Below are 14,224 nucleotides of genomic sequence, written 5' to 3'. Positions count from 1 at the left end.
TAGTGATGTCAAGAAACATATTGTTACTATCCAAGTTTCGTCCAATATCCATTCTTCCAGTGATTTCAAAACTAATGGAAAAGGTAGTGGTTGAACAGGTGGCTTGTTTCTAGGGGTCTGGGATACAGAAATTCAGCACTGATGCGGCGCTTCTCAATGAATCTGATGAATTGTACTGAAAGAAAGAAAGAAAGAAAGAAACACTTCTTTATTGAGGCGAAATTAGGACCACATGGTCCTTTCTTACATTTAACCTCTACCCTCCCCTACTACCTCTACCGTGCTAAGTATAAGCGTCTTGAAAGTATAATGGCTGCCTTAGATTATTTGCAGAATTTGATCTGTGAACTATGAACTGCTCATGGCCAAATTAAAGTTTAATAAACTCAACAAACACTGAGTGGAATAGTTCTCTACTGTATGAATAGTTCATAATCAAGTAGATCTCAAACATCAAAATGTGATTAAAAAGCCACCTCGGTCCTCACTAGATGTGTGGAGTCCCTCAAGGCAGTTGTTTGGGACCAATTCTATTTATTATAAATACCGTTGATCTTGGAGAGCGGTTAAGCTATTGTTCTCCTCATTCATATGCTCACGACTCACAGCTTGTGTTATTATACTCGTCTGATAATTGTTCATCAGCATTTAAGGAAATCAAAACTGATTTGGAGGCTGCTAAACGATGGTCGGAAAATCGTGGAATTCAACTCATTCCCGACAATAATACTCTATATTGAAAGTTAGGATTTCGGTTTCTTGTATGGAATTAGAAACCATAGATGAAATAATTCAGTGTTACTTGGCAGTGAAAGTTTTAATATGTGTAAATGTTTAAAAAACATTAGAAGTCAATTTTAATTTTATACTTAACTTTTTACCTCAAGTGCGACACATCTATCGAGGTGAGATTACCATTTAGAAATAGTCTTGAAGCTGCAAATAGTCAGATCTTTGATTATTCTACCAATGTATTACGTTATACCTATTTTTGATAATAGTTTTAATTTGGAAAATACAAATACTCTTACAAGGCTCCAGAACGGTGCTCTAAAACTCATATAACCTCTAAAACATTTTTACCTCATCAGCGAATAAGCTCACAATTGCTCTAGTTCTACCCATTACAGATTGTTGCATTATTCAATCTTTCTTGATTTTACATACTATACTGTTGACACAAAGTCCACATTATTTAAACCGTAAGCTAATTCATAGAAGTTACGTGAGTGAGTGCAGTACGAGACAAGATAGCTTGGTCAGCTGTCACGAATGAGATTTTAGTTGGGAAGGAAGGGTTTTTCATAGTTTGCACCCCATGGATACAATCACTTGCCATTCAATCTGAAAGAAATTGTCACAAAACATGAAAAAAATAAACGGGAATATGTTCTTATTTCTCATTAGTTTTTTATATGAATCTAAATACTTGAATGAATAAATGTATTAGTAAATTGACATAAGTTGTGTGTTATAAGTTGTCTTGTAAATCAAAGATTATACTTCGAAGGACGCCTGGGAATAAAGACACTATCATTATTATTATCATTATTATGCTGGCACCGACTTAGCCTCACCGCTCTCGATTTTGTATGCGATCTGCGTCCACCTACAGTAGCAGTTAATCAACTTGCCCTACTCGTGTCACTTATGCGATATCACTTTGTTGTGTCACCGATAATCGTCATTGAAGCCCGGAGACATAGCCTGGCGCCGCCTCTAACCTTCAGGCTCGCCGCTCTCACTTTGTATGCGATCTGCGTCCATCTACAGTAACAATTAATCAACTTGTCCTACGCGTGTCTCTGAGGCGATATCACTTTGACATGTCGCCGACAATCCTCAGTAAATCTAAGAGACAGGCTAGCTCCGACGCTAACCTTCCAGCCACGTCTCCCTCTCATTTGTATGCGATTTGCGTTCACCTAAAATAACAGTTAACCTACTTGTCTTACCATATTACTGAGGCGATATCACTTTGACATGTCGCCGACAATCCTCAGTAAATCTAAGAGACAGGCTAGCTCCGACGTTAACCTTCCAGCCTCGCCTCCCTCTCATTTGTATGCGATCTGCGTTCACCTAAAATAACAGTTAACCTACTTGTCTTGCCATATTACTGAGACGATATCACTTTGACATGTCGCCGACAATCCTCAGTAAATCTAAGAGACAGGCTAGCTCCGACGTTAACCTTCCAGCCTCGCCTCCCTCTCATTTGTATGCGATCTGCATTCATCTAAAATAACAGTTAACCTACTTTTTTGCGATACTACTGAGACGATATCACTTTGTCGTGTCACAGATCTTCCTCGGTGACGCTAACCTTCCAGGCTCATATCTCTCTCATTTGTATGCGACCTGTGTTCACCTAAAATAACAGATAACCTACTTGTTTTGCTATATTAATGAGACGGTATCATTTTGTCGTGTCACAGATCTTCCTCAGTAAAGCCCAGAGACAAAGGCTGGCGCCAACTCTAACCTTTCAGACTCGCCGCTCTCATATTGTTATGCAACCTTCGTCTATCTACAGGAATTGTCAACTTGTCCTAGTCGTACCACTTATGAGATATCACTTTAATGACTCTGCCACATTCAATTGTCATGTCAGTGTGATCGAACTTGACTTCAGAACAAGCAAAATATGTATGCTTAACTCAACAATAATAACACTTCGAAGGACGAGATAATTAGATGTATTGTATAACTTTCATATTTAGTTTTTTAAGGATAGCATGTCCTTTTTAAGCCTTCTTCTGCCTGTCCTTTGCCTGTCGAGGATCTCATGAAACAAAATAAGGAGTTTCGTTACAGTACAAGGTTGATGGTAATGATATAAAGTGCTACGGTCACAGACAGAATATAATCCTGAGCAATCTCTGACTCTGACCGAAATTTCGTCGTTTTATATCGTGCGACCATCCGCTCTCTTCCCGTTTTAAATTTGATTTAAATTCATTTTTGAACGTGTGATTTAATTTTGACATTTTTCTTCAACATATACTGACATTGCTGGTATAATCTTCTGCAGCTCTAATGAATCTTTAACACGTTACGTTTGAACTTTTGTCAGGACGCATCTCTGGCCGTGAGAGTGTCAGAGTACCTGAAGTAGCCAGTCAGAAGATTAACAACTCGGGAAGGAAGAAGTTGTAGATGGTTAATTAATTAGACATGGGCCAGGTGTTGCAGCCGTCAGCTGGGGCAGCCATCTTGTTTATTGGACTGCTTCCAGCCAGTTGATTGGTTACAAGATTTCATTACTTTGCTCACATTGCGTTAGCATGCAGCAGCTAAATAAATATTCCGCAACTCTGACTTCCGCTGCTTTCTCGCGCTTTTAGATCTCCATCAGAGGGATTCTCACAAAAGATAAACGATTATAAGTCTTCTGTTCAAGCAAAGACCCTTTTTTTAATTATTAAATCTCTAATAAACCGTCAAAGACAATGTTGCAAAAGATTTACACGATGCGTTGACAAAATTAAAATATAATAATAAAAATCCCAGTATTAAAATAAAGGAAGAAAAGTTTTAATTGCCGATGATACTAGCGGTCAGTTTGTTCAAGAATATGATCCCTCTTTTTCTCTCTCTTCCATCCCTCCCACCATTTAAAATAGTCCTCTAAATAAAGTTATAAAATATCTTTTAAGAGAATGAAAGTTTTCAACACCAACTGTCAAGAATTGGAAGTCAATTTCATCAATTTCAGGACCAGGACATAAAGTGTAGGTCAAGCCAGAGGTCGAATCCACACAAACAACTTGAGAGGACAACGATCCTGCCTGGCGCCACTGCGCCAACACCCGAACTGATTTAACTTCTACGGCGAAAATAACGTCTGTTTGTAAACAAGACATGGCTCGTTGCCAGCCCGTGTCCATTCATGAAGTTGAGTACAATTAAAATTCGTATAATCATCTTGAATGCTATGTGGAAAACAATAACGTTCTTAGAGTACTATCATTTTATACTAGCTTTCATATTATGCTAGTGTAGGATTTCTTATCCATCCATGGTTTGAAGGTCAACGTCAGCACTGTTTACTTCCGAACTAAACATTGGAGAATAATAAGTACACTATAAGAGAGATGTGTCAAACTACAGACACATATCTTTTACTATTTTACAGATTTTATCTATTTTATCAAAAAATCTTGGTATCTCGTATTTTAAATCATCTTAAAAACACAATATTTTATGTAGAAATTGATTTGTTTGATTAATAATTCTTCAACAAAATCAGAAGTTTAAAATGCAGTGGACTCAGTTTTAAATGCCATTGTTGAAAAAGGTTTATTATAACAAAAACTTAATTATTACGACATAGGTGGGAAATTTAACGACTGGCAGTGTTCATATCTGTCTAACAGAAAACAAAAACTTTCAAATATGAATGCATCAACGGAATCATATTTTTAATCGTGGGAATCAATTACATATGGAGTTCCTCAAGAGTCATTACTGGGCTCTTTGTTGTTTTTAATTTACATCACAACTTTATCCGTTATATTATTTGCAGAAATGGGTAAATCTACAACGTTTTCAAATTTGCTCTTTATCTGTTACAGGTTAGAATGTAACGGAGCTTGAAAGTATCGTACAAAGATCCTTATCTGAAGCCTGGTTCAGTAGTAATAATTTAACGCGTAATAAAAATAAAAGCAGTCATACAATTCATATCTCCAGTGGCAAATGCATTAATTTACCAGTGTTACTGATGCCAACAACTGTAGAAATTAGTTTTAACAGATATAATGTATTCCTACTATTAGCACTAAACATTTTATTCCCACTTCATTTTATAATCTCTAAGCACAGTACAACAAATGATGCGTATTGCTCCAATATATTTTTAAAGCTTCGGTCCACTTTCCAAACCTCAATTACACCCCCTACTCTTCCACGACGTTCCTCCAGCATAATCAGTAATACATTACATCAGTTAAATGTGTTAGCAATACAAATCTTATTTAAACAGGTGTAACGTTAATTTTTGCGTGTACCTCTATCCAAACCCTTTCTGACTGATGTCGTATTGTTGTAGGACTCTACTCTCAGCAGGTGGACGACTTTGAGGTAACAGTTCCGCAGAAGATAACACCAGGAGGTCGACCTCTGGGGGAGGAACTATCTCACCACCACGAACGACAACGTCGCCTCAAACGAGACGCCCCCTTGGAGACGCTGCACTATAGGTAATATCTTTGTGATTATCAATGTATTCGTTCCCTATTTCCAAACTTATTCTCTAATATAATTACACGCTCACAAAGACATCATTTTTCAAATGATCATCTGCGAAATCAGACACAGTAATTAACAGCAATCGTTGTTGAGTAACATGATCCTACAACTATTCCCAAATGTAGATCAATTATGCATCTAATGAGGGAATGGGAATACCTCTTCACCCAGATTACACAGAATATCTGCTAGGTATCTAGCCTAGGTGTCTGATGACAAAACGAAGCAGAGTTTGTGTGGAACATCTTCGTCGCTTTTTATGGATCTCTTCACACAGACTTGGGCACCAGATTCCAGAAGTACCATCTGTACCAGTGTCAGATTTCAGACGATGCACCAAAAGGAAGGTGAAATGGAACTAGATTAAACTCGTATTGAATCAATCAACATAGCTATGCCATTTCAGATATTGGAAGTGTATGGATGTAGGTACGAAAAAGAATCATGACTTCCTGTAAGTGTATACACTACTCGTTATGACTCATCAAGAAAAACACATTCTCAATTAGTAGTACATTCAGATTTGTTGATATAATGCCATTCCAATGTAGATGTGAGTGAGCAAGGTATCATTTAGAAACTGAACTGATAGGACGAGGTTTTAACCCTTTGTCATTCAATTGAGCTAATAAATTTCACATTAAAACTTGAAAACTGAAAACTTATATTCTTGGCTTCTGGGCCATTCACACTTGCCGTTACAATGGCATACCTAGTATGGCATAAGATTCCTAAAACAGGCTAAACAAATACAATAGTTAACAGGATTTGGGGCATTTTTCATGTTCGTGTTTTTAACACAACGTTTCAAGGATTGGAATCTATCATCTTCGTCAGGTGGGTGGAGGTATTAATACATGCAAAAATAAAGAACAGATAAAAAGAAGAATGAAAAGAAAAGCGCCTGTAGACAATGCCTGAACTGGACACCAAGCAGCTTTAGGGTGTTTTAATCGTTTTCTTTCCCTTCTTTTCTTCTTTATGTTCTTTATTTTTTATGTATTAATACCTCCCCCACCTGACGAAGAGAATAGATTCCGATCCTAGGAACGTTGTGTTATACCTTTTGTAACATACAACGATGGAAAATGTATGAAATCTTGTTATTCTTTCAAACCTTACATCGTCAATAACAAATTGGAAACAATATTAAATATAGTTAAGTTATTATTAATAATTTTAATCGGATAAAAAACATTCAAGAAGAATACAAAGGATAACACGTCTTAAAGACCAAATATACAACGAAATAAGTGCTGTTGAAATGATTAATGAAATCATTTAACTTGTTCTTTTCATGTTACTTTCAAGTCTGTTACATTATCAGTTTGGAAAAATGCTATTCTTCCAAAGTTGTGTTTTGAACGGCACAAACCTAAGTGGCTTGTATTAGCCTACCGATTTGAGGACTTGTATATGTTCCAGGCTGAAAGTAACTGGAGAAGATGAAATCCTGGACTTGGAGCCCAGCAGCGCTTTCATCTCCCCCAAACTGAGAGTGCATCGCGGAGTCCGAACTCGCAAGGTCAGCCGTGACAAGACCTCTTGTCACTATCGCGGAGTCGTGCGCAATCATCGTGGATCTTCTGTGGCTCTCTCCGCCTGCAATGGGCTGGTCAGTGGATAGAGAACATTCTTATCTTTTGTAGTTGTCATCATTCAGAAGAACCACTTATTGCTTTGTACAAGACAAAGGAAATGTAGTTAATAGGAGGGGAGTACTCCTCTGTTGTTTATTCAATAGGTTTGTACTAAAAGTTGATCTTCTGTGGCTCTCTCCGCCTGCAATGGGCTGGTCAGTGGATAGAGAACATTCTTATCTTTTGTAGTTGTCATCATTCAGAAGAACCACTTATTGCTTTGTACAAGACAAAGGAAATGTAGTTAATAGGAGGGGAGTACTCCTCTGTTGTTTATTCAATAGGTTTGTACTAAAAGTTGATAATTTTAAAAAACAGAGAGCAATATAAGAGTTTTTTATTCTGATTTCTTGTAAGTATGCAAGTACGTATACCTACAAAACATAGAAGTACGCCAAGCCACATGTGGCGTAACAGGCTTCGCTGAGATTTAAAACAACAATTAAAGTCTGTAGCTCATCCTTGAAATGTCCTGTGGACAGATAAAAAACACAAAACACATCAGACCATGCAGAGAACACAATGTTTCATCCCCTAGCAGAAAAATGAGAAATTGTGTGAGCTTATTGAGTGAGTCAGCCTTTAGTGACGCGTCTTTTTATTCTGGACAAAAATTTTGAATTCTCTTTTATGGTCGTATTATGTTTCCTCTTGAAACCAAGATTCTTTTGGCAAAAGAGTAACTGTGTCAGCTTACAGAGTCATAGCCTTTAATGGCGCTCAGCCGAATTCCATGGTTGGCATGTACCATCATCATAAAACTTACTCTTGTTTATATAGAAATAAAATGTAATGCAAAATTTAAAGCCTGGAGATAAAATCTTTCTCTAGATATCTTAAGATATGATACAATCACATTTTTCTTTATTAAGTTAGGTTTCCTAGCAGTGTTCAAATAAGAAAAGTTACGGTGAACAGGGAGGATAATACGACGAAATAGTGATCTGAAATCAAATATTTTCACCGACTTTTAACATTCAATTCACTCTATAATTGTCGTTTTACTTTATGAATAAACACGTCACGTGATAAAATCTCATTTTTGTACTCTGTTTGTTTACAAATTTACTTTTCTTCTTTTCTCAATGCCACCATGGTTATCCCTAAGACTAGTGTGATTCACTAATGCTCTGCCAAATCCCATAGAGTGTCAACATCATCATGTAACTCAGCGTTGCTTATATATAAATTATGTTTTATGTAACATTTCAAGTATGTAGATCAATTCTCTTTCGAGAAATCGTGTGTATAGACAGACAGACATTTAATTTCTCCCGCGTCTGTAGTGATAGGCTTCGCCAAAGCTCAGCCAATTACTCTAACATATTTGTATTAAAACATTGACATATATCTGTAGAATAATTATATTTTGTTCAGTCTGATGCACCTCTACATAAATTGCTCAGAACATTAATTGGTTATTATTTTCTTCATGGCATCTGAAATTATTCCTGAAAAGCAGTCAGACCTATGTCTTTTTGGTACACCATTTTACTGTAATATTAGTCTGTTATAACAATCTAACGTTAGGCTAATGATGGCTTTATTCAAGAACACAATGTTTTTACCACTCAAATCTTACTAGTGTCATGCCTTTCACCACTTGTATCGATCCTCCGCCTTCTTCAGCTTGTAACATCCGACTCAACACCACCCTCAAGGTCTGATCAATCCACCTCTCGCGTTGGACAAGTACCAGATCGAATAATCTCCGAAACGTCTATCGTCGGAGAGGCATTACCAAGAAGTAGAAAACGATGAGTACGAATTGGACAAATTGGAGGGACTTTGTGGTCTGGGCCACGGCGACGGAACCGGTTGGCCATTCATTCCAGAGGTCAGATTGTATGTCGAGTCGTGCCAAATACAAATTGGGTGGTGGTAAACAGCTGATCCTCCACTTCCGGTGCAGGTTAGGCCCTGTCACAACTGTATATTGGTCCGGTACTTTTCCGCTGGAATTGGCCAGCCGCTGTGTTAATTATATAAGTGCCCATTTCATTATGAAAATTATTTATTCACCGAAACAAATAATTAATCAAAATCGGGGTTTCTCGTTATTAGCTTGCTTGTGGTTTTTATAGCCCATGAGATAACCTGGCTTTTCTTAAACACGATAGAGGAATATTTTCTAACAAGGAGGAAATTCCTAAGAAAGAAATTGATTGTCAGTCACCTACTTGTGGTGGAGGTAGAAATGGAAGGGTACAAAAAGGATTAAATATTTAAATTATACCTTTTATATCAAATCATGTTTTTCTTATCTTAACATTCCGACAACCAACCGTCATACACGTAAATAAACGTTAAAACATCGTTAGCAAGTCACCATTTGTCTGACAGTGATATAATATCTGTGTATCTGGTGGTCGGTTTTAAATGTATCAAGCTAAAAAAATGCTAAAAAAATACAATCTACTATATGGTGTTTATCTGGTATCTGTTTTTTTAGCTTTGAAAACTTAAAACTAACCATAAAATTCGTAAAGAAATGATAAATCAGCGTTAGCGAAGCATTACCGACCCTTAAGTCTCTGTATTTAGTTGTGTGGTCTTTATCAGTTCGTTCTTAAGCGACATTCGTTTATAAATTTTGAAGAAAAAGACAGGATATGTGCTTACACGTATTGGTTCTCGGTCCCTGGCCTATCAAGCTTAACTTTGATTACCTTAACTTCAAGCAGTTATGTAAAAGTTATGGGGCATGGATTGCATTCTGTGACTCCAGGAAGTATTTGACCAGCATCGCCTTAGAAACGCTTGTTTGAGGACCACTTTTTGATCATAAAATCTCTTTATTTTGACATTTAAAAGCACAAAATTGACTATTTTTATTTTTATTTTGTTAGATTGGAAATGTAAACTTTTAAGTTAATGAAGACTTTTTAACTTTGTTATTCTTGACTCTAAAAACGTTACACAGTGGACTGGTTTATAAATATCTTTAGGAGGATAGTGTCTTAGTCTGAATCTTAAAGTTAAACTATAATTTGCCCGATATGTTATTAAATGCAGGCTGTTAATTTTTAACTGGTGTGGTGCCTGGTTTGAACTTTTAATATGTGGATGTTTGTTTAAGTTTTGAATGCAAATTTTTTTAAATTTTATTTCTATATTTCTTTTACTTACGTAAAGAATTTTCGTTATGACGAATTTCAGTTGCCAGTCCTAAGTGAAAATAACTAAAAATGTAATGATCTATCCTTTACAAAATCATCAAAGCCTAAACGTTCGCAATTTAGATTGTTCGGCCACATATTTATTTGTGGAGTAGATGGGAAAAGTTTCGTTATTGGATAATATCTAACCAAGTTAGCATTATCAACAACACGATCAGTAATAATTCTCGATTTATTATATGTATTTCTATGGTTCCTTGAATGGTTATAAATACCTCGTAATTTTGATGAATCCACTATCCACACTAATCAGAGTTGTATAAGATACAATCGGCGGACCGAAGCATGAATACCTTCGGGCCTTCACCTCACCGACCCATGCTGTACGGATTAGCGACCCCCTATAGCAATTAGATACCTGAGAGGTGGAGAGGCCGGTAGTCGAGGACGCCGATTGTCTGATTAAGTTATTCCTGGGCGTAGTGAACAAGTCCTGCAACTCGGTGAGATCTGATAAATGCGGGGACAAGTTGAGTTATGGGCTTAGTACGAGATCGTGTCGAACTCACCTCATTCTTTTCTTCTACAAAGAATTGCCTCGGGAATTTGCTTGGAGCGTGTGAACCCAACGTCCATTACTTAGTGTGATATAAATTTGCCATTATTTAGCCAAGCGAACAAGTCCATTCATCCATATTCGTAACTGTGTTGTTTCCTTTAATGAATGGACAGAAGTTTCCTCACCACAAATCTCCTACTGCCTTCTTCGTTTTCTTCCTCTCTTCTGCTTCGTAATTCCCTTGCCAGTGTCCTAAAACATTCGAACAAGTCTTTAGTATCCACCTAGCTTCTCTTCCCTTCATCGTAAACCCATCTCTCTCAACATCTTCCCCATGTGAAGGAAACAGGACTTTTCCGGACGTTTACCATCGTTCAATACATTAGCACTTATTTATTTATTTATTTTCAACGGTTCCACCATTTATACATGAGTTGACTTAACTAAGGATAAACTAATCAAGATGGCAATCAACCAATCCAATCGTTTGTTGTGTAGCATGAACCAATAATAAAAAAGGGCCCGGCCCATTCCTGTTCCTCTTCCTTTTTATTGCCACCAGCTTGTTTCTGCCGTGACGATCGCCATTTGATATTGACCTCTGGTCAGTCGCAGGTGGTTGGTCAATGAATGCAGACGTACTGTGATCTGTATTCTGTAGTTCAGTTTTAATAATAAGTGTTGTGTTTAGTGTTTTATTAAATGCATGTTTTAGAGTTAGTAAAGTTGACACATAACATGATGATTGTGATTCCTGGCTTAAGCGTGTCACAACGCTCTGGTATGATTTGTTTATTTTAACCTAGTTTGCAATTATGTGTTAGGTTAGTTATTTACCTGAACAAGATATCAGATTGCAGATCTCAAAACGTAGTGTTACTGGTGTTTTGTTTCACTGAACGATGCAAATGTCCGGAAAAAATCCTATTTCCTTCACAATCCTCCCGTCGTCAAAAATAAACTTCAAACAAAGAATCTTCCCCATTTCCTGTACACATTCATCATAGTCCTGGCATGTCATCAACACATGTCCAGTCGTCTTTTTCACCGTACTACACATACATACACTCCACTCCACACCCCACTCCACACTCCACTTCCTCTCTCAGCCAAATCCCACCAATTCCAAACTGCAATGTTATGAATTGATGATTTCAGCTCAATTTCGTCTTCCGCCTAGTGTTATGCCGTAGAATAGGGGTAAATAAAGGTGTAAACTTATAAAAAGAACTGTTGTGGGATTGCTTAAATGAAACACTCGGCGCATATTGAATCTACTAAATATTTATATACCTTATAAATAAACCTAAATGTAATATCAACAAACTGTTGGCTTTAAATAAACTAATCATTTATAAAACTCACTAATTTATACAATCACAATCCAATTTTAACTAAATTGTCTATCTATTTTCACACGAGTCTATTTAACTAACACAGTCAATAATTATTAACACAATAATTACGAGTAGAGTCGCGATTACGAGTATTACTACTGAAACCAAACATCGCCGCTCGCACACCCACAGCAAACCATCAGGGAAGCGCGCGCCCATGGTGGCCAACGGGATGCCGGATCAAAACAAAACTAGGTAAAAAAGAACACCGTGGTCAGTATACTCAGGTTCATTTACTAAGACACAGCATAGGCCTATCCAGTGAATATAAATGGTAAATATATATACTATAAATAAAAAAAATAAAAAGTGCCTGCAGTAGTATACCTCAAACAATCCTCGTCAGGTGCACCTGCATACAAAAATTAGAAACGCCATAATTTGAAACAAGAAATGCCAATTCCACCCGGTATCCTTCGACTAAGAGCGGGCTCCTAATGAAATCCAAGAAATAACTAAATAATATCTAAAACTAACTTAAAATTAAATAACAAAATATAAACTATATAAATGGCAACAATAACAAATAAATAAAGAATATGAGCAGGGTATCACAGACTAGTAGAAATGTCCATCATGGTGGCCGTCCTTCAGCAGAGCGCAAAAGCGAAGGTTCTCTGCGACCACGCATGATGGAGAGATGACAGCAGAAAATCAACTCATGTCCTGGACCTCATCAGTGAGGGGCCGTAAACTTAGCCGAACATGTCAGAAGGAAAACAGCTCAGCAAAACTAACAAACACTTAATTAAACAAAATATTAAACTGGAGCTACTCCTAACTTGTACACCACGGCTCAGAGTCTTGACGCCACTCTCCCGGAAAGGCCAAACGCCTTCAAATGGTCAGTGGGCTCTGCAGCCAATAAACCACACACACATACACTATATAAAACACACATGAGCCGGGGAGATATAGGTATTGAACCGGCTCAGACTCCCCCCCCCAAAAGGAGGAACTCCCCTCTGTTAATTTCTTCAAAATGAAGAACCAAACGAAATGCCTCTCCCCCCCAATGGTTGAAGAATTATAAACCGGAAACCCTGAAGTCTGCAGAAGGGAAAACCAAGAAAATCCAGTTGGAGGCAAGAAATCACTCCAAGAGTTGCGTGGGTACAAAGAAGAAAACAGGAACCTTGATCAGGAAGAAAGAGCAGAGGTGATCAGGCCTCTGGACCTAAAACCCTCCCGCACAGACTAAAGAGAAATCACGGATGACTCCGGCAAGGCTTCAGATGGGATATGTGCGCCTTCCTGAAAATCTTCCCGGACTGAGGATCTCCCAGTCGGGCAGTCACCGGAGTCAGAAACTTCAAGATGCGGTGGGGACCAGTCCACCTGTAGCAAAGTTTAGCAGCTCTTTTATCCACAGCCGAACTGACTGGGTGAGCCTTGCAGTAAACTAGATCCCCCACCTGGAAGGGATTGGCAATACGACCTCGGTTGTACTTCCTCCTTACTAACTCCCTAGCCCGAATGAGATTCCGCCTGGCTGCCTCCCAAGTGGCTTTCACATTGGGAGTACCAGGAGGTGGCAGAAGATCGCTAATTTTCCAAAGGTTCGCCAAAGGGTTGTTTGGCGGAAAGCCAAATAATAACTCGAAAGGTACCGCCTTGTGACTTTCATGCTGGGCCGTATTAAAGGCAAATTGGATCCAAGGTAGTTGTTGATCCCAGGTGGTCTGATTTTCCGCATGAAAGGCAATGAGAGCAGATCGAAGATTGCGATTAAACCGTTCGGCGTGAGAAGGCTGAGGATAGAAAGGGGAAGTAGTCACATGGCGGATTCCGTGCCCAAAGCACATTCTTTTAAAGATATTGGAGACAAACTGTGAACCATTATCGGAAACTAAGGTGGCGGGGATTCCAAAGTGTTGAAAAAAATGGTTACGAAGTGCTTGCACCGTGAGCTGCGCGGTAGCACTCCGCAATGGGAAGAACCAAACAAACTTGGAGAAGGCATCCACACAAACAAGTAGGAACTTATTTCCGGACTTGCTACGCGGGAGAGGCCCAACATAGTCAATGAAAACCTTCTCCAAAGGTTTTTCCGCCACCTCAGATGACAAAAGACCCAACTTGGTATTTTGAGCGGGTTTGCTTAGCGAGCACAGTTCACAAGAACGTACTCGAGCTGCAATATCCCGGTCCATACCTTTCCAGATGAACTGATCCCTAATCTTCGCGATGGTCTTATGAATTCCTAGATGTCCGCCCACAGGAGAAGAATGAAAATACTGAAAGACCATCGGTACA

The 14,224-nt window shown here is 38.2% G+C and overlaps 1 protein-coding gene across 2 annotated transcripts in view; it reads left to right on the top strand.

Annotated features, from left to right (window-relative positions):
- The window catches only part of LOC124365749 (A disintegrin and metalloproteinase with thrombospondin motifs 12-like), a 121,397-nt gene that overhangs the window by 66,984 nt on the left and 40,189 nt on the right, over nucleotides 1-14,224 (top strand). For both annotated transcript variants that reach the window (XM_046821741.1, XM_046821742.1), the window contains exons 3-4: nucleotides 5,054-5,204; nucleotides 6,679-6,868. In XM_046821741.1, coding sequence (XP_046677697.1) covers nucleotides 5,054-5,204; nucleotides 6,679-6,868 — 341 coding nt within the window. The remainder of the gene's footprint in view (nucleotides 1-5,053; nucleotides 5,205-6,678; nucleotides 6,869-14,224) is intronic.

The sequence above is a fragment of the Homalodisca vitripennis genome, chromosome 7 (genome assembly GCF_021130785.1).
Source record: "Homalodisca vitripennis isolate AUS2020 chromosome 7, UT_GWSS_2.1, whole genome shotgun sequence".
Taxonomy (NCBI): domain Eukaryota; kingdom Metazoa; phylum Arthropoda; class Insecta; order Hemiptera; family Cicadellidae; genus Homalodisca; species Homalodisca vitripennis.
The sequence above is the reverse complement of the archived record's forward strand: the minus strand, read 5'-3'. Positions and strand labels throughout refer to the sequence as shown.